At 41.4% G+C, this 22,209-nt stretch overlaps 1 protein-coding gene across 1 annotated transcript in view; it reads left to right on the top strand.

The window, feature by feature from the left end:
• LOC108415229 overlaps window positions 1-22,209 on the top strand; it is a 192,180-nt gene that overhangs the window by 13,968 nt on the left and 156,003 nt on the right. Inside the window, 2 exon segments of the mRNA XM_037532876.1 lie at window positions 6,763-6,771; window positions 10,561-11,795. Coding sequence (XP_037388773.1) covers window positions 6,763-6,771; window positions 10,561-11,795 — 1,244 coding nt within the window.

Raw genomic sequence — 22,209 nt, 5'->3', positions numbered from 1 at the left:
TCCCTCTCTCTCGCTGCCTTCTAACCCGCTTCCTCCTACAGTAGTTCAATTTCCACCAGCACCCTGCTGGTCAACAGCACCGGAGGCGGTCATTGTTAACCCGGGCCTCAACCGATCCGGTATGGCAATCATATTTGTGATCTGCATGATAGTTTTGCCACAAGTTTTACGCTGGATGCCCTTCCTGATGCAACCCTCACCATTTATCCGGGCTTGGGACTGGCACCAGAAGTACACAAAGTACACCCCTAATGGCTGGTTTAGATCCCGTTCTTAATCCATAAGGTTTAATATGATGTTGGGCCACTCTTCACAGCTGTAACACCTTGAACTCTTCTGGGAAGGCTTTCCACAAGAGTTAGGAGTGCGTTTATGGGATTTTTTGACTGTTCTTCCAGAAGCGCATTTGTGAGGTCGGACACTGATGTTGGACGAGAAGGCCTGGCTCACAGTCTCCACTCTAATTCATCCCAAAGGTGTTCTGTTGGGTTGAGGTCAGGACTCTGTGCAGGCCAGTCAGGTTCATCCACACCAAACTGGCTCATCCACGTCTTTATGGACCTGCTTTGTGCACTGGTGCGCATGTTGGAACAGGAAGGGGCCGTCCCCAAACTGTTCCCACAACGTTGGGAGAATGAAATTTTAGAAATCTCTTGATCTATTCTTAAGCTGATCTGAAGGCCACATGAAGTTTGGAGGTCTGTAGTGATTGACTCTGCAGAAAGTTGGTGACCTATGCCCCTCATTTTACTCACTGTCATTTTAAGTGGGCGACCACTTCATGGCTGAGTTCCTGTCGTTCCCATTCGCTTCCACTTTGTTATAATCCCACTGACAGTTGTCTGTGGAATATTTAGTAGTGAGGAAATTTCACGACTGGACTTGCTGCACAGATGGTGATCACGGTACCACACTGGAATTCACTGAGCTCATGAGAGCGACCCATTCTTTCACTAATGTCTGTAGAAGCAGTCTGCAGGCCTAGGGGCTCGGCTTTATACACCTGTGGTCATGAAAGTGACTGGAACACCTGAATTTAATGAGTTGGATGGGTGACTGAATACTTTTGGCAATATAGTGTAGGTTCTCTGTGAGGCATTGCTTCTGTCTCTAGAGTGACTGAGCGGTCATTATTCTGACATTTTGCCCTGTTTTGGACTTTTTGGATTGTTTGCCTGGATGTTTGTGTTTCTTTGTTTTTTTCCCCTTTTGGATCTGACCTATGCCAGTTTATTCACTTTGATTTTGGATTGTGTTTTCACCAGTAAAGCCTCTCATTCCACTTTTACCGATGAGTGTCTGTCATTTTGTCACGTTACATATGCCTTAATTCTGTTTAGCCTTTATTTTAGTTTAGTTCTGTCTGGACTGTGAGGTCTGAAGGGTGTTTTATACCATAATGATCTGTTTTGAATTTGTAGAATTTATAAACGCATCTGTTCTTCAGGGTGGATCAGGGTGGAGTGAAGATCAGGGTGAAACCAGGACTGAGGAAATGTAGCACACACACACACACACTTGTATATGCTCTGCTAACCTGTGTGTGTGTGTGTGTGTGTGTTTGCGTGTGAATGTGTTACATTGTGTGTGACACTCTGGATCCAAACACACTGAACAGATGTCTCTCTCTGTCTGAGAGGAACAGAAAGGTGGAGTTTTTGTGTTATTTTCTTTGTTTTTCCTTGTAAGTGTGCAAGAACTCCATTTTCCAGAAGTGTTTTCTGTTTTCGCGCCAATTATCTGTTGGGTTCCTGTTCAGCTCAGCCAGTCATACGAGTGGAAAGCTTGACAGACATTTTTCTATCCAAGCCGCGCTGAGTATGGGCGGAACTAAGACGGGAACGTCGCTGCCTGGGAGGGGGACTGAGAGACAGTGGAGGAGAGAAGTTTGTGTTCTGACTCTCCGGAGCGTTTGATAGATTTTTCTTTGTTCTACCACCAAGTTACGGCCGTATTACGCTATATAGCGGCTCAACCGCAGTGTTTCAGTTCAGTTTTACTGCGGTACGGCTGGAGAAGCAGTTCAGCCGGACTGTGGGGTACCGGTGTACAGCAGCGGACTGAGAGCTGGGGGAGCTGCGGTTAATAACACTTGTGCGGAGCGGCGCGGCCGGGCTTCGTGTGTTGGTTGAAGTCGGTCGTACGGCGTCCTGAACTTCATGCCATGCGGGGACTGCGGTGTTGCCCGCTGTGAGTGCTGGGACTGCTGTGTTTCACCGGAGAACTTCGTGAACCGTGAGTGCTGTTGTCATGGTTACCGGAGACGCCAACTCAGTGAGTTTTGTTGAACAGTGAATAACGAGTCAAATGATTCGGTTGACTCAGTCGAGTCATTTTCGCTTTCTGTAGTGAAATTAAAGTGCACCAACGTAATGGGCCCCAACGAAAAGCGCTGGAACTGTTTCAAGGGAGTTTTACCTTCTACTCGTTCTGTGTTTGTTTACTGAGCCGAGTGTTTAATATACACTGTCTAAACGAAGGGTAGTTTTATTAATTTCTTTTATTGTATTTCATTAACCAGGGTGTAAAGGATATGTGTTAGGTTGTTTTTTTTTTATTATTATCTTTGAGAGTTGATTTGGAATTATTTTTTTCTTCATTTAATTTCATTTTTATATTTTTTTACTGAGGGATAAACTCAGAGAGATAAATAAATAGCTCCTCATTTATTTTCTCTAGATCACGTGTTGGCTGTTTCTTCTAAATTTCGCCCTTTACACATTGTTATTTAATAAGGTAACTGTAACATTTATGGAGGCACCATTTAAATATTCATACATTGTTAGCTTATTTGGCTAAACCATACCTGAAGTTTTCAGTGGCTGGTATTTTGGAGATGTACGCCCCCTAAATTTATATTGGGCGCCTTTAGGGAGATGTTACACAGAGAACAGACCTACCAGCCACCCCCTCCCCATCTAACACAATAGGTGTGAATCTGGACTGGGGGTCTGGCACGCTGTCCTACATCATCTCGCCTGATACACACACACACACACTGACACACCTACACACATTCACCACCACATTCACTGAACTGTTGTACGCTGGATTCTATATTTATAACTCCTCAGTAACTCCGTGTGAGACAGAATAACCTCTACACATACATAGAGAGAGAGAGAAGGCTGTTAAAATGCATTTGTGTATCAGTTTGATATCAGACAGTAAATATGAGAGAAATAAAATGTTTCTGTGGTGAAAGTAATGAAAATAAAACAATAAAAATAAACTTTTGTCTAAAATGTTTCTTCAGAAGATGCATTAAACAGGACAGACAGACAGATTTGTTTGTATATGAGATACATTTCAGTTTCATTGTTACAGAAACACACATACACAAACACAAGCCTTGTTAGTTTTTACTGTATTTACATTTATTTTCATTTATTCTAATGGTACATAGATGCATAATCACACTAACTGCTGAGGTAAATGGTGTTCAACACTGTGTTTAAGAGACTGAAACTTTTGCTGCATATTCCAGAATATGTTTCTGTATAATTTTCAAATGCAGTAAAATTAATAGAATTCAGGAATTTTGGTGTAGTAGCCCTGCGTCTGTGTTGGGGTCATTACTATAAAACAGTACTGATTGAGTCATTACTCATTAATGTTAAAGTACTGAATTACTGTACTTATTTACTCCCTATAGATGGTAATTTGTTATTCTACTCAGTACATAGTCCTGCCTTACTGAGATACATCATGCGTAATCACCAGTTAAACCTGACATATGCCCACCTATCAGCACAGACCCCCACACTAATCAGGAAGATGAGCACGAGTTCTTTCCTCTACGCTTTTCAATGAAGCTCCACAAAGTCGACAGCAGAGCTGGAGAAAACCAGCCCAGAGGATTCACAGAGGAACCCTGAGGACAGAACCAGTTATCTGTATTTAGCTGAGACAGTTTCTCAGAGATGAAGATTCTGCTGGGGAAACATTTCCTCTATGGTGTACGACGATACAGGCCTGTTCCTCTCTGCACTGTAAAAAAAAAATAATATTACAGATGTTTCTTAAATTATGAAACACCTTCAATAAAGTATGGTACCACATGTTCAGCAGAGAAAGTTATTTTACAGATTTTTTGCTGCATTTGTCTTTTTCTAAAGACTCTGACTGGACAGACAGAATATCTCATGTCTAAATTCCTTTGTTCTACTTATTGAAAGACAAGTGAGAGAATCTGCCCCACCAAATGAAGCACTTTAAAGCAGATCAGACAGGAAGGACCAGACGTCACAAATTGGACACCCTGTCAATCATTGAAATCAAGCAGATAAAATATTAAATGATGTTGCTCTAATTATGTCAGACAGTGAATGCAGATCTGATGTCATTATTTGATGGTCAATAGTTTATAAAAAAAAAGTGTTCTTAAGAAAAGTCCACCATCAAATCCAGAACAGAAGTGCTCTCACAGCCCCAGATGTCCCAGGAAACTCAGTCAGTATAAACATGGTGGGCACTGTCCTGCCTCAGTCATGTTGGCATGTGACTTAATATCTTAATACTAACATCCCATCCACCACAAGCAGAAGAAAAGCACAACTGCAGCTCAGCTCTTCAGCACCATCAGCTCAGATTCAGATGCTCCCTGCTGTTAATTTTGTGTCAGTAACATTAGGAATATTAAAGGGCTTATTTACTTTATTGTATTGATGTGAAATATCACAGGTGAACTCTTATTTCTTTGTTTTTAACTCAAACACACTGAGGAAAAAAAACAAAAAACAAACTTTAAATGTTTGTTTTAATGCATTTAAAAATATATAAATAGAATTAAACTAAATGTTAACTATACACACACACACACACACACACACCTCAAAAAAAAAAATGAATGATTCTCATTGAATATTTGTTCTGTACAAAGTTGAATGTGCTGACAACAAAAATCAAATCAATGGAAATCAAATTTATTAACCAATGGAGGCCTGGATTTGGAGTCACACAAAATTAAAGTGGAAAAACACACGACAGGCTGATCCAACTTTGATTTAATGTCCTTAAAACAAAATGAGGCTCAGTATTGTGTGTGGCCTCCACATGCCTGTATGACCTCCCTACAACGCCTGGGCATGCTCCTGATGAGGTGGCAGATGGTTTCCTGAGGGATCTCCTCCCAGACCTGGACTAAAGTATCCGCCAACTCCTGGACAGTCTGTGGTGCAACGTGGCGTTGGTGGATGGAGCGAGACATGTCCCAGGTGTGCTCAATCGGATTCAGGTCTGGGGAACGGGCGGGCCGGTCCATAGCTTCAATGCCTTCATCTTGCAGGAACTGCTGACACACTCCAGCCACATGAGGTCTAGCATTGTCCTGCATTAGGAGGAACCCAGGGCCAACCGCACCAGCATATGGTCTCACAAGTGGTCTGAGGATCTCTTCTCGGTACCTAATGGCAGTCAGGCTACCTCTGGTGAGCACATGGAGGGCTGTGCGGCCCTCCAAAGAAATGCCACCCCACACCGTTACTGACCCACTGCCAAACCGGTCATGCTGAAGGATGTTGCAGGCAGCAGATCACTCTCCACGGCGTCTCCAGACTCCGTCACGTCTGTCACATGTGCTCAGTGTGAACCTGCTTTCATCTGTGAAGATCACAGGGCGCCAGTGGCGAATTTGCCAATCCCAGTGTTCTCTGGCAAATGCCAAGCATCCTGCACGGTGTTGGGCTGTGAGCACAACCCCCATCTGTGGACGTCGGGCCCTCATACCATCCTCACAGAGTCGGTTTCTAACCGTTTGTGCAGACACATGCACGTTTGTGGCCTGCTGGAGGTCATTTTGCAGGGCTCTGGCAGTGCTCCTCCTGTTTCTCCTTGCACAAAGGCAGAGGTAGCGGTCCTGCTGCTGGATTGTTGCCCTCCTACAGCCTCCTCCATGTCTCCTGGTGTACTGGCCTGTCTCCTGGTAGCGCCTCCAGCCTCTGGACACTACGCTGACAGACACAGCAAACCTTGCCACAGCTTGCATTGATGTGCCATTCTGGATAAGCTGCACTACCTGAGCCACTTCTGTGGGTTGTACCCCCAACATTCAAAAGTGACCAAAACATCAGCCAGAAAGCAGAAAGGTACTGAGAAGTGGTCTGTGGTCCCCACCTGCAGAACCACTCCTTTATTGAATGTGTCTTGCTAATTGCCAATAATTTCCACCTGTTCTCTGTTCCATTTGCACAACAGCTGTGAAATTGATTGTCAGTCAGTGTTGCTTCCTAAGTGGACAGTTTGATTTCACAGAAGTTTGATTTACTTGGAGTTATATTGTGTTGTTAAAGTGTTCCCTTTATTTTTTTTGAGCAGTGTACATTTTCTCATAATTTTTCGGATTGTTTTATTGATCATTTGTTTATTGTTTGGTTAATAATCTCCACATTTTAATGTCATTTTATTTGCTTATTTATTTAGTAGTAAGTTGTAAAACATTATCCACCATGTATCAGATGTTTATGTAACATTTATAAATGTATGTATTATATATATAATTTATGTAACATATATAACCTGATATAAAAACATAAGTAAACAGGGTATATATGGAGTGCTGCGTATACAGAATGTACAATCACCACTTCACCCCCATAGCATATCTAGAACCTTTTAAACAATTACCAACATTTTTCAGCAATTAACTTTATTGAACAGATTTTTTTTCACACAGCCAAAGATAAAATATTTACAACCTGACAAATTAATAACAACGAAAAACCAATGTGGACAAACTGTGCCCATTCTTTATGAATATAAAAGCAGTAGGTTGTAAGACGTGTCACACCCATCGTATTCCTACAGGTGTTACATGTAAAACCCATAAATTGTTTTATAACATTTTTTAGAAAGTGAATTATTAATATGCACATTCATTAATATGAACTAAACCGTATTGAGCGCTAGAAACCTTTATTTTGAAAAATATCCTCCCGGTTGTGGTCTGTTGTTGCTGTGTTCCCACAGCGTGTTGTGTTTGGGGGAAGCTCTGAAGCGGAGACTCAGTCTGAGGTTAAAGAGCTGTAAGTGCTGCTTTAAGCTGCTTTCAGTCCTTATATGTCAGCGTAACTGACTGATGAGTGTTTTTAAATGTCTGTTGGAGCCTCACTGATAGAGGTGCTGCTCGTCCTGCAGGGGTTTAGAGGAGGAGCTGCAGTAAAGTCGGTAGGTCGGTAAAGTTGCTCTGATGTTGGATATTCAGCGGATATTCGCGTCTCGCCCCTCCTGTCGCTCACAAACCGCCTCTTAAAGATTCTGAAAGAACATTTTCTAAATCTGGTAAAACAGACAACAAACTACAGTCATTTCATTTCGTCAGAGTTCTCGATCTTTCCATTTCGCTGAGGACTTTTGGGGAAAATAGCTGGAATCGCTGCAGTAGGCGCCGAAACATGTAAGGGACCGTCGGTAAAGTGCGGGTACTGCTTAAAAACGTAAAAGATTAAAAGACATGAGGAGCCTGTTGTCGTTATTTCTACAGGCTTTAAACCTACTGAGATAGAAAGATGACGTGAAAATCAATAACTGACACTAACAAGTCTGCATCTGACCTGATGTGACAAACATACTACAACCTTTAGTTTGGTAAAACATGCCTCAACTAAAGTTGTCATCATTTTATATCAGTTTTTGAAGTTATGTGCATTGTTGTGCCCGTATTTGCGTAACTAACTGGTGCCCAAAACAAATTAATTACGTTGCTAATAAAAATGTCTACATTTAAAACATTTCTTCAAAGACAGAATGTTCATCTGAATGATGTGCTGACTTACAAAGTATGACTGGAGGGATTAAATATTTCTTGATATGCTTTTGTTCTCATGCCTTTTGTGTTAATCATGTTTGCATTTTGTATGTCTCTATTTGGTGACGTGGGGGACGTGAAGAGTTGTCCCTTTGTCATGTAACAACCTCCAATGTTGAACCAGTTGTAAAATAGGCTATATATAGCTCCCCAATCTAGGAATGCCATTGTTGTGTAGATATCTCATAGATATCCTGGCTCCTAGATGGGGGAGACTGTAGATTCCTGGTTGAGCCACAACACTCTTATTTTAATTACAAAGGTAGAGACAGTTGCCCATTAAGTAGGGGGTTTTGGGTCGTTTAGACAAAGTAACAACAGGAGGGTGTGGTTTTACATGGTTGACTATTTAAGTCTAAGCTGAGTAAGATACCTGTGCATAATAAAGAATACTTCTCTATAGGTCCAGTCTCTGCTCCAGTCTTCATGAACTGCCAGCAAAAGTCAACAGAGGCAAAAAAAAGGGAAACACTTCTGATGTCAGGTGAGTTGATTTGAACCTACTTTCATCTCTCTACATGATTAGTTATTAAAGTTATATGTATGTTATGCTTTTTTTAGTGTTTGCTTCTAAAAATGACAACATACAGCAAAGTTCTCTCAGTGACAGTAAATAATTGAAACAAAAAGTCCTTATGAATGTATGTAATTTTAGGTTCTGCCAGTTCTCCTTTTGTGTTCTCATCTCTATTTGTTATGTGTGTCCACTTTGCCTGATTGCTCAACTTTCCTCTTTCTGTTCTTATTTTTTCTCTGTTTTTTCATCTTCCTTTTTGTCACCACCTATCATTTCTTCATGTGGTTGGGTTGGGTGTTTAGAGGGTGGGGCTACAGGGTATACAGCTTCACCACTACTTGTAATGTGTCCTATGATATCTACACCATCATGTGACTGTAAATAAATATAAGATAAACAAAAAATATTTGAAGTGGTAATGAAATGATGCCCTGGCGAGGGGTCTGGTGATGTGGTGATTGCCCTAGGGTTTAAAAACAAAACACAACGAAAAAGCTAGATATTAGTTAGCAAGCTGGCTAACTAACATCTCCTAGACATGCAAGCTAGCTAATGCTGATATTGAACTTCTCAACAACTAATAATTTCCAAAGATGACCATACTGGCTAATCAGCGAGTCGTTTTTCCTCAAATTTAGCTTTTACTTAGATACTTATAACATCCTAACAAGTTGCTAGCACTAGAAATCACTGGTAAACAGTTGCTTTCTGGCAAACAATGGAACTTCAAGACTGGAGCCTAAATAAAAAAGAAGAACACAAAAGTGGCAACAGCAAACAGAAGCTACACCCACACCCTTAAGAATCAACATTTCAGGTCTATTGTTCTGGCATTAGCTTAGTATATTATAATATTAAATTTATATATAAAAAAAAACAGTTATCTTTTTAAAACCGTGATGAAAATGGTATTATTCTCTTCCTTCAGTTAATTGACACTTGCAGTCCATAATAACAGCCTTTTTTTATTTAATTGCGTAAAGTAGGTCAAAAACCTTACCCACCTGACCCCTTCAAATGACTCGCCTCTCTGCACGCTCGAGGCCATGACACATTTCTCACAGTAGGCCCTTGTCAGTTCAGCTATGCCTCAAGACTGATAACAGAAGCCTAGAGCCTCGGAAGCTGCAAGGAGTTGACCCCCAATCTAGCTGTTGCATAGTGAGAGTCCACCTAATGTTTAGAAAGTTATTGTACTTGATTTCAAGATGCCTCTGGATTATGTAAGAGTTGCATGCAAATTTCATGTTGAAGTTTATAATGAGAGCACAATTAATGTTACCATCTGATAATCTTTCCATGTCTGTGATGTTTGTGTAACAACATGGCACAGTAGGCCAGTAAATCAGTTCCCATGCCAGCCTGATGCTTGTGCAGGTCTATGGCAGTGTGGTAGGGGTTTTGCTTTGCCTAAATTAAGTCAGCAAGAATTTTGTAGAAGTGTTCCTTATTCTTCCATATCTTGCCCCGACTTCAATAATTGTTCCTACCTTTCATTTCTTAATGATATGTCATACAGTGGATAAGTGTGAATGGTTCAGATATATTTTATATTTTTTCCTTGTATTGTAACAGGCAGTTATCTGTAGTTTCAGATGAGCCTATGTTTTTATGTTGCACCTTCATGCCGAAGCAAATTCCTAGTCTGTGAATCCTGTTCATTGACAATGGCAATAAAACTTCTTCTTCTGAAATCAAAGCCTTCTTCTGAAGTAAAGTGTAAACACCCCAAGAGATTTGCAGGACCACGGTTTATTATGCTCTGAAATTGTCTATACATGACTTGGATTAAGGTGTATTAAGACAATTAAACCTAGCAATGCAATTTCCAATGTCAGCGTAGCGACAGAGCTTCAGTGGTCTGTGTGTCTATTTAAAGAGTTTGAGGGTATTAGCTTATTGGCTTCTCCACATCAGATGGAAGTTTTTGTTTTCTTTACACTTTCTGCCATTATTGATTTGAATTACACTAATTTTGTTTTATTGCAAGTTGATTTTATCTTTTTTTTTCTATCAGAAATGATTAATGTTGCTTTCAAGCCTTCTCCTGCTCTTTCCTACTCAGGCATTAAGCTGCTGAAACGTGTATCAAGAATATGACATCCAGAAGACATTCTGGGACTCAGCACACTTCATCTGGTACCCTCCACATGAACACATCTCACAGACAAATGCAGAAAGACAGCAAGGAGAGAAATCACTACTGCTTGGAATGTGGGCAGAGTTTTGCTGAACAGAGTGTTCTCAAAACTCACCAGTGCACTCACACAGGAGAAAAGCTGTATCACTGCTCAGAGTGTGGGAAGAGTTTTACTAAAAAGAGTAAACTCAAAATCCACCAGCGCATCCACACAGGAGAGAAACCGTATCAGTGCTCAGAGTGTGGCAAGAGTTTTACTGTACAGAGTAAACTCAAAATCCACCACCGCATTCACACAGGAGAGAAACCATATTATTGCTCAGAGTGTGGGAAGAGTTTTGCTGTACAAAGTAATCTCCAAAACCACCAGCGCATTCACACAGGAGAGAAGCCGTATCACTGCTCAGAGTGCGGACAGAGTTTTACCCAACAGAGTGTTCTCAAAAAGCACCAGCGCATTCACACAGGAGAGAAACCGTATTACTGCTCAGAGTGTGGACAGAGTTTTAGTCAACAGGGTAATCTCAAAACACACCAGCGCATCCACACAGGGGAAAAACCGTATCACTGCTCAGACTGTGGACAGAGTTTTAGTCAACAGAGTACTCTCAAAACACACCAGCGCATTCACACAGGAGAGAAGCCGTATTACTGCTCAGAGTGTGGACAGAGTTTTACTCAACAGAGTAATCTCCAAAACCACCAGTGCATTCACACAGGAGAGAAACCGTATCAGTGCTCAGAGTGTGGAAAGAGGTTTAGTGCACAGAGTGCTCTCAAAAAGCACCAGCGCATTCACACAGGAGAGAAGCCGTATCACTGCTCACACTGTGGGAAGAGTTTTACTAAACAGAGTGCTCTCAGAAATCACCAGCGCATTCACACAGGAGAGAAGCCGTATCGCTGCTCAGAGTGTGGAAAGAGTTTTACTGTACAGAGTAAACTCAAAATCCACCAGCGCATTCACACAGGAGAGAAGCCGTATCACTGCTCAGAGTGTGGACAGAGTTTTACTACACAGAGTCATCTCCAAGATCACCAGCGCACTCACACAGGAGAGAAACCGTATCACTGCTCAGAGTGTGGACAGAGTTTTACTCAACAGAGTGTTCTCAGAAAGCACCAGCGCATTCACACAGGAGAGAAACCGTATCACTGCTCAGAGTGTGGGAAGAGTTTTAGTCAACAGGGTAATCTCAAAACTCACCAGCGCATCCACACAGGAGAGAAACCTTATTACTGCTCAGACTGTGGACAGAGTTTTACTCAACAGGGTACTCTCAAAACACACCAGCGCATTCACACAGGAGAGAAACCATATGACTGCTCAGAGTGTGGACAGAGTTTTACTCAGCAGAGGACTCTCCAAAACCACCAGCGCATTCACAGAGGAGAGAAACCGTATCGCTGCTTAGAGTGTGGGAAGAGTTTCAGGCATTCAAAGACTGTGAAGACACACAAGTGCACTAAGATCTGTGGTGGAAATCAGCAGTAATGAGTAACCTTAACACATTCCAGGTCTGAAAGTCTACAGGATACTGTGATTCTAGGCCAGATTTCACCGTTTTTTGGGGAAAACCACCTCTTTTGTTTTACACCATTTCTAAAACATAAGTATTAAATGGAATGTAATTTCCTCTACTGACCACCATGTCAAACCTAAAGCTCATACACTTAACGAGAAGGTGTGGTATTGCATTTTCTCCCCAAAATGTCCACACTGCTCATGCTGCTGATACCTATCAGGAGAGTTCACATTCAATAATAAGAGGTTCTTTGCTTTCTAATTTAGCAAATCTACGCTAGTACAGTGTTTCTGATGCAGTGGTGCATGCTTTGAACAGCATTTGCCAGAGTGCTTGGCTCTTTGTCATTCTCGCTGTTTTCTCTTAATAAGAGGTAAGGCATAGGAGGCTGGAAAGTACCATGATTACTACAGTCTAATTAAAAAAAAAGTTGGGACACTGCAAAATATAAATAAAAACAAAATGCAATGATGTGCAAATAATTTAAACCCTATATTCAGTTTAAAATAATGCAAAGACAACATATCAGACTGCAAATTAAAAAGAAAAAATTACATTTTTGAATTTGATGTCAATTAAAAGAGCATCCCAGAAAGATTGAGTCTTTCAGAAGTAAAGATGGATAGACACACAGATTCAGCTTTATTGTCACTGCTCAGTACAAGGCAAAAAATGAGTGATGAATGAATGAAATACTCATATATAAGAGTATGAATATATACTGTTGGAGTAAGCAGTTATGTGTTGTATTCTGTATACAGTGAACAGTCTTGGAAATTAGTCTTGTATGGAAAAGATGAATAGGGCTTCACAACTCTGTGGAAGACTGCACGGGCAAATAGTGCCACAATTCAAGAAAAATGTTTCTCAAGGCAAAAATAGCAAAGAACTGGTTTTTCATCATCTGCGGTACAAAATATCATTAAAAGATTCAGATAATCTGGAGAAATCGCTGTGTGTAAGGAACAAGGCTGAAAACCAGTATGCGCTTGCTGTGATCTTTGGGCCCTCAAGGCAAGGCAAGTTTATTTATATAGTACCTTTCAAACACTGCTGTCATTCACAGTGCTTTACAAATGAGAAAATTCAGAGTCAAATTTGATTAAAAAAAAAGTAAATTAAGCACAAATAGAAAAATATAATTAAAAATAACATTTAAAACGAAACATTAAGGCAAATTTGAAAGAGAACATAATGCATTCAAAGAAATCAATTAGAAAATTATGAGTCATTAGAATTTTCATGAGAAATTAAATTGGGATACTTAAATAGTCAAAGTAAAAACTAAAAGTTAGATTGGATTGAAAAATAATACCGTTCCAGAGGGAAAAGTGGCTAGGACTGCAGATGTTGTTTAAGCATAAAGCTATTCAAACATGAATGTTTGAGCCTGGATTTAAAAGTGTCCTGTGTCGGGGCTCTTCTTATGTTTTCTGGACTTAAGAATGGGGGTGATGTGTTCCCTTCTTTACTCTTAGTGAGACTCTGGCAGCTGCATTCTGAACCAGTTGAAGCTGTTTTGAGTTAGGAGACCATTGCAGTAATCAAACCTGCCCATCTCTCATCTTGGTTGATATTCATAAGATGTGTGAATTTTATTTTAGTAATCAAGACTTCACTTCGGTCAGCTGTGTATGCATGTAACCCATTTAAACGGATTGTACTGTGTTGTCTTATATAACCGTTATTTATGACTTGTGAATGTTTACAAGAGCTAAATACAGATGTAGTTTATAGTGCGTCTAGCCGTAGAGGTTGCTTAGGGTACTCTAATCATTAGGTGGACTCTCACTATGCAACAGCTAGATTGGGGGTCAACTCCTTGCAGCTTCCCAGGCTCTAGGCTTCTGTTATCCATCTTGAGGCCTAGCTGAACTGACAAGGGCCTACTGTTATTGTGTCATGGCCTCGAGGGTGCAGAGAGGCGAGTCAGTTGAAGGGGTCAGGTGGGTAAGGTTTTTGACCATACCATTTAAATGTTAGCTTCCTTTCTGTTTATTCATTATGCATATAAGTTAACACTGTCATGTTTATGCGTCTTGCAATTGTTTGTAACCAATAGATCTTTTGTTCACTTTTAACCAATGGTATGAAGCAACACCCCATTTGAGGAATATATAACCTTTATAACTCTGGTCTGTCTTCGGAGATCTCCCCGGCTGTGAGCTTTAATAAACATATTACTTTGGAGCATTTATTTGTGACTTATCTGCTTTCTGGTTTACTTTGATATTTTCCACAACAGGTGATTAAAAAAAAGCTACTTTAATAACTGCTTTGACATGACTGATCAGAGTCCATTAGTAAATTAAGGTTAGTTCTTTAGATTTTAGGGCTATTGCAACCAGATATGTAGCTAGTCTCTCATTGCTATTCCCCAATAACATAACTCCGTTTTGAACCTCCACTGCCATTAATGTCTCACGAGGTCTTGCTGACTGAGTTTTGTGCGATCGTCTTTGCCATGGAAGACTCCACGGGCTCCTCAGTCGATTGTCATGCGTGCTCGTCAAGAGGTTGAAGAAAGTTGCCATGATCCAGGAAACGCATCTGTCAGATTTTGAGCATCCAAAGCTTAAAAGAGATTGGGTGGGACAAGTCTATTTTGCATCTTGTAACTCAAATCCGAGGAAACGAGGCGTGGCTGTATTAAATAACAAACATTTGCTGTTTATTTTTGAAAAACAAATGATCCCAAAGGTAGATGCATCCTAATCTCTGGCCTGTTATATGGGCAGCATATTACTGTGCTCAATATTTATGCAGCAAATGAGGATTGTCCTAAATTTATGTCTGATATAATTTTATTGTTTAATAATAATCACAAAAACTTGGGTATTATGCCTATTTAATTGTATTTGGGATCAAAATTTGGACAAATCGTCTGCTCTGATAAGCAATACTAAATCCTCATTGGTGCTTCACAAGATGTGCAAGGAGTCTGGACTGGTTGACATTTGGAGGGAATTAAATCCTGGAGTCAGGGGTTATATATTTTACTCTAACCCTCATAGTTCATACTCACACATTGATTATATTTTTATACCCAATAACTCAGTCCACCTCGTAACAGCCAGTATATATGCATATGAAATTGGACATTCCAACATTTAAAAACAAGACTTGGAGATTTAACTCTTTCCTGCTTACTAACGTAGCATTTTGTGACTTTATGGGTCAATGTGTTCTGTGTTTCTGGGAAGATAATAAACATTCCCCAGTGTCATCAGCTACCTTATGGGACGCAGTTAAGGCCACAGTCAGAGGCAATATTATATCCTATTCTTTCGGAAAAAAAACTCAAATTCAAGAATGACTGGAGCTGGAGGCAGAAGTATTTCGGTTAGAACGACTACATAAATCTTTTCCCACTCTGTCGAATTGGTCGTTCTTATGCCAGACAAAAGCTAAACTTAATTTGAATCACACAAATCACACAAAAATTGCTCCATTTTTCAAAACAGAAATTTTATGAATTTGGCAATAAATCAAGTCTTCTGCTGGCACATCAGCTGAAGAAAGAACAGAGTGAGAGAGTTATTGCATCCTTAAAAAATGCTGATGGTTCTGTTACATATGATCTTTCAGTTGTAAACAGTTATTTTAAAAGCTTTTACCAGTCTCTTTATAAGTCAGAGAACACAGCATTGGAGACATAAATTCTGTCCTTTCTTAGCAAAACTTCTCTCCCCGCCATATCTGAAGAAGACAGGGTTGATCTGAATGCTCCTTTGTGTCTTGAAGAGGTTTTCCAGACATTGTAAGCTATGCCTTCTAATAAATCCCCTGGTCCTGACTGCTATCCACCAGAGTTTTTAAAAACTTTTTGGCCTGAGCTTCATCCAATTTTATTACCTGTATTTGATGACCTTGAGAAAGGTTCAATACCTGAAACTTGGAAAATGGCAACAATTTGTTTAATTTTGAAAAACGGTAAAGATCTTGTGCGTCTTATAGACCAATAAGCCTATTAAATACTGACTGCAAAATTTTAGGTAAGGTACTCACAGGCTGGAGGTGATTCTGCCAAAGGTAATTAAACCTGATCAAACTGAATTTGTGACAAAGCGGTATGCTTCTGATAATATATGCTGTTTACTAAATATTGTGGATTTTGTAAACACATCTAAACACCCAGGTCTTATTGTGTCGCTTGACATGGAAAAAAACCACGTGGAGTGGGCCTTTCTTATCGCCACACTTGAGAAATTTAATTTGGGACCAAATTTTATAAACCTGATGTCCAAGATGTTTCTGTTGACATGACATAGATTTAGCAGTAAGCGGTGCAATCTCATCCATAACACTGACAATTTTTAAGTTGACGCTATCCAGCTAAGCATCAACAGAGTCAGATGGCTCGCATGGCGCAGGGTACATTTTGCTCATGAAAAGTGTAGCTTTGCTGTTATTTATGAAGCTTTTCTTAAAGCAAATGTGTCTGATTTTGATGCTTAGTGAGGTCCACATTTCAAAGATAACAGTAACGATCTGACTTAACAGTGGTTGATATGTTGAGACCCTTTGAAATAACCACATCCAGAGTGTACCCATGACAGGGTGTGCTCCCAGATACATGCTGAGAAAGTCAATAAGATATAGCACAATATAGCAGAGTTCCTTGGCATAACTGTTGTTGGAGTTAATATCCCAGACAGCAAGCATACTCGGGCTGGATTACCTTGGCTGTCACAAATTCCTGCTAGCATTCGCATCTGCATTGCGGATTTGTGCCACATTTGGGGCAAGTAACTGTTCACAGCACTAGACACTCTGCCAGTCAGAGCGCGTTTGAGCCGGATCTTTAAAACAGATGCTCCTCGTTTAAAATTGCGCCTCATTTAAAATTTGCCCCGCCACTTTTCCCGCTTAGTTCTCTGCTAAGTTCTCGACTCAAATAATATGGTTTCAGCAGTACACTAAGGGGGGTGGGGGGGGGCTGAAGAAGGCGCCTCACCTGGCATCCCAGTCCAGGTGTCTCAGTCGGCAGGGTGTTATGGCAATAACACAGCAAATTACCATGGAGACAGCCTTGATCGGGTCCAAGGCAGAGTCAACAATCTGCAGGAGTCCGGGGAAATGGGGGAAGGGATAAAAGAGTGTCTCGCTGCAGTGATCTTCTGGAGGAATTTGGTGTTCCAGTTGTGGCCTTGGCCAAGGCCAGTGCTGATACGGGGAGCCGAAAGCAGATTAAGAAAAGGGTTACAGGCTTCAGTCGAGTAGCCGCATTTTCACGACAACTTACCAAGTCCATTTTGGTCACCCAAACAATCCATTTTCCTTTGCAAAGCCGCCAACTTCTCCACAATGTTATCTAGGGTGCGACTTATGGCCACAGTCTGAGTGTTGACAGCTCTGCCCACCACGTCAATTATGTCGGCAGTTTTAAGGGGCTGTGAACAGCTGTCCTCATTCCTCTAATTTCGTGATAAACCAGGGTAATGCCTAATCCAATCAGCAAAACACCTGTAATCATGGTTGCGAATAGGTAGACGTCCTCAATATCCTCCACAGAAAGAGCCGCCAGTAACTGTGGTCTTTATGTGTGCTTCTTTATAAAGGCAGTGTTATTCAATGTTCCATGTAATCCATTTTGCAGAACCAAATGAGAGATTATCTGTTTTGTGAACTTCTCCATCAGTATAAATTACAGGGAATTCCTAAATCAACATAGTCACAGAAACACAGAAAAGAAACACATTCTGCTAAAAGGAATTCAAAACAGCTTTATTATTTAAAACGCCTTGAATTAACTGTATAGCTGTAGCTTTACATCTACACATTTCACCTCATATTTAAACTAAATCAGTTGTGTCTTGACACATTTTAGATTAAATTGAATAGAAGGGTATGATGTGAGGGGTATTCGTCCTGGATGGTTTTAGTCCAGCACTGTTTCAAATTTACTTTCTAAAAAATGCTATAAAACACTTTATGGGTTTACATTGAACACGTAGGAGTACGATGGGTGTGACACGTCTTATAGCCTATTGCTTTTATATTCATAAAGGATGGGCACAATTTGTCCACTGTTTGTTTTCTCATTGTTATTATTAATTTGTTGTTTTGTAAATATTTTATATTCTAAGTCGTTAGGAGCAATATACTCCTGGTAGGGTTTCCCAGTCTGAACAGTTCTGGAGTGAAGACCCAGACTAACACGATCCAAAAAAAAAACCCACCATGAAAAATGGGCACAGATAATCGTGTACCCTGCCCAGGAGAGGGTCACCACGACCTACTCCTGAAGCCAGGCCAGGGGGTAGTGCCCCCTGATGAGCGCCTGGTGGCCGGGCAGTAACCTGGCCGGGCTCAGCCCGAAGAGGTAACGTAGGCAGACCATGTGGGCTCACCACCTGCAAGGTCCAGCTTGGGGGAGCGGTGCAGTGCTGTATAGGGAATGGGAGATTGCAGGGGGGGCCCTTGGTGGCCTAGGCCACTGCAACAGAAACTGACTCTTGGTACATGGAATGTAACCTCACTGGGAGGAAGGAGCTGGAGCTTGTGCGGGAGGTTGAGAGGTAACAACTAGTTTTAGTTGGACTCACCTCCACCCACAGTGTCGGCTCTGGAACCTCCTGTATAGAGGTTGGTCCCTCTCCTACTCAGGGGTTGCACAGGGTGAGAGGTGCAGGGCGGGTGTGGGAATACTCACAAGTCCCCGGCTGACAGCCGTGCAGTGGGAGTTTGTCTAGGTGGACGAGAGGGTTGCCTCAATATGAATTAAAATCGCAGAGAGGAAAACTCTGACTGTTGTGTGTGCTTATGCACCAAACAACTGGTCGCATCAAGAGTAAATTGTCATTCCATGTATGTACAAGTATACAGTGAAGTGAAATTACGTTCCTCCAGGAATTCCTATTCGGCCTTCTTGGAGCAAGTGGTATGCAAAAGTTTGGGCACCCATGATAATTTTCATGATTTGCCTTTATAAATCATTCGTTGTATGGATCAGCAATTTCAGTTAAATATATCATATAGCAGACAAACACAGTGATATTTGAGAAGTGAAATAAAGTTTATAGGATTTACAGAAAGTGCGCAATAATTATTTAACCAAAATTAGGCTGGTGCATAAGTTTGGGCAACCTGACAGAAAAATTACTTCAATATTTAGTAGATCCTCCTTTTGCAGAAATAAAAGCCTCAAAATGCTTCCTATAGCTTCCAATGAGAGTCTAAATTCTGGTCGAAGGTATTTTGGACCATTCTTCTTTACAAAACATCTCCTGTTCAGTCAGGTAAGATGGTTTCTGGGCATGGACAGCACGCTTTAAATCACACCACAGATTTTCAATAATATTCAGGTCTGGGGACTGAGATGGCCATTCCAGAACATTGTACATGTTCCTCTGCATGAATGCCTTAGTAGATTTTGTATTTAGTATTTAGGGTTGTTGTCTTGTTGAAGTATCCAGCCCCGGCGCAACTTCAACTTTGTCACTGATTCTTGAACATTGTTCTCAAGAATCTGCTGATATTGACTGGAATCCATGTGACCCTCAACTTTAACAAGATTCCCAGTACCTGCACTGGCCACACAGCCCCACAGCATGATGGAACCACCACCAAATTTTACTGTGGGTAGCAATGTTTGTCTTGGAATGTTCTTTTTCCGCCATGCATACCGCCCCTTGTCTTGTCCAAATAACTCAATTTTAGTTTCATCAGTCCACAGCACCTTATTCCAAAATGAAGCTGGCTTGTCCAAATGTGCTTTAGCATACCTCAAGCGACTCTGTTTGTGGCATGTGCGCAAAAAAGTCTTCTTCTGCATTTCTCTCCCATACAGCCTCTCTGTGCACAGTGCGCTGAATAGTTGAACGATGCACAGTGACACCATCTGCAGCAAGATGATGTAGTAGGTCTTTGGAGCTGGTCTGTGGGTTGACTATGGCTGTTCTCACCATCCTTCGCCTCTGCCAATCTGAGATTCTTCTTGGCCTGCCACTTCGGGCCTTAACTAGAACTGTGCCTGTGGTCTTCCATTTCCTCACTATGTTCCTGACAGCTGAAATCTCTGAGATAGCTTTTTGTATCCTTCCCCTAAACCATGATGTTGAACATTCTTTGTTTTCAGGTCATTTGAGAGTTGTTTTGAGGCTCCCATGTTGCCACTCTTCAGAGAAGATGCAAAGAGGAGAAACACATGCAGTTGTCCACCTTAACCCTTTCTCATAATTGGATTCACCTGTATATGTAGGTCAAGGGTCGCTGAGCTTACAAAACAAATTTTGTTTTCCAATAATTAGTGCTAAAGGTATTCAAATCAATAAAACGACAAGGGTGCCCAAATTTATGCACCTGCCTAATTTTTAAAAAATAATTATTGCACACTTTCTGTAAATCCTATAAATTAATTTCACTTCTCAAATATCACCGTGTTTGTCTGCAATATGATATATTTAACTGAAATTGCTGATCCAAACAACCAATGATTTATATAGACAAATCATGAAAATTATCAGGGGAGCCCAAACTATTGCATACCACTGTAGCTGGGGTTTTGGAAAGGGTCCCTTCTACAGACTCCATAGTCTTACTGGGAGACTTCAATGCTCACGTTGGCAATGACTGAGAGACCTGGAGAGGTGTGATTGGGAAGAACGGCCTGCCCGATCTAAACCCGAATGGTGAATTGTTATTGGACTTCTGTGCCAGGCATGGACTGTCCATAACAAACATAACAAAGTTCGACCACAAGGATGTTCATAAATGTACATGGTACCAGAGTTCCTTGGGTCAGAGGTCAATGATCAACTTTGTTGTCATTTCATCTGATCTGGGACCTTATGTTCTGGACACTCGGGTAAAGAGAAGTGCTGAGCTGTCAACTGATCACCATCTGGTGGTGAGTTGGATCAGATGGCAGGGAAGACTGATGGTCAGACCTGGTAGGCCCAAGCGAATAGTGAGGGTGTGCTGGGAATGACTGTCAGAGGCCCCTGTTCAGAATGATTTTAACTCCCACCTCCAGAAGAGCTTTTCTCATGTCATGGAGGTAGGGGACATGAGGTCTAAATGGTTCCTGTTTAATGCCTGCATTGTGGAAGCTGCCAGGTGTGCCTGTGGCCAAAAGCTTGTGGGTGCCTGTCGGCGCAGTAACCCAAGAACCCCCTGGTGGACACCAGTGGTGAGGGAGGCCGTCAAGTTGAAGAAAGAGGCCTTTAGGTACTGGATAGCCCGAAGCACTCCTGACTCAGCAGATAGATACCAACAGGCAATAAATGTGGCAGCCGCAACGGTGGCAGAATCAAAATCCAGGGCGTGGGAGGAGTTTGGTGAAGCCATGGGAAAAGACTTTCATTCGGCTTCAAGGAGGTTCTAGACAACTGTCCGGCCACTCAGGAGTGGTCGGGGTGGCTGTGCCTGAGCTCTATTCGGCAAGGGTGGAGAAACTCTGACTTCAAGTGAGGATATTGTCGGTCAGTGGAAGGAGTACTTTGAAGAACTCCTTAATCCGGGAGACATACCTCCTTCACGGGAGTCAGGGTCAGAGGCCTCTGGCGTGTCAAGCTCCATTTCCCTGGTGGAGGTCACTGAGGTAGTTGGCAAGCTCTTCAGTGGCAAGGCACCGGAGGTGGATGAGATTCATCCAGAGATGCTTAAAGCTCTGGTTATTGTGGGGCTGTCATGGCGGACGCGCCTCTGCAATATTGCATGGACCTCAGGAACAGTACCCTTGGACTGGCAGACCAGGAAGGTGGTCCCCATTTTTAAAAAAGGGGACCAGAGGGTGTGTGCGAACTATCGGGGTATCACACTGCTCAGCCACCCTGGAAAAGTCTATGCCAATGTTGGAAACAAAGAGCTCCCCGTCCTCCGCTTCGAAGTTCTGGACAATGTGGAAAAACATTACTAATTGATTAAAGTTAAATCAAAGTTTTAGTTTTAATTTAATCTGTTCTCTAATGTAAAAAGTAGTGAATTAAAAAGATGTTCTTGCAAAAGTTAAAGAAAAGTGAAGAGCAAAAAAGTCAAAGTCAGATGAAAAACTAAACTTCAGTCGCAGGTTCAGTTAGAAGGGAAGAAAAGGCGTCTTTATTAGTTCCAATGTGGAACATGGTGCCCGAAAGCCAAAATGTGCAGACAATACAAACACATAACATCTTATACCCAAAGTTGAGCAACCTTTTCACCCCTCCCGGAGGTGAGATCATCGCTCCACTAATTTTTGATACATCCTGAAATCACCTTGGATACCAATATAACTTTTTTCTAT

This window comes from Pygocentrus nattereri, chromosome 22 (genome assembly GCF_015220715.1).
Source record: "Pygocentrus nattereri isolate fPygNat1 chromosome 22, fPygNat1.pri, whole genome shotgun sequence".
NCBI lineage: Eukaryota > Metazoa > Chordata > Actinopteri > Characiformes > Serrasalmidae > Pygocentrus > Pygocentrus nattereri.
The sequence above is the reverse complement of the archived record's forward strand: the minus strand, read 5'-3'. Positions and strand labels throughout refer to the sequence as shown.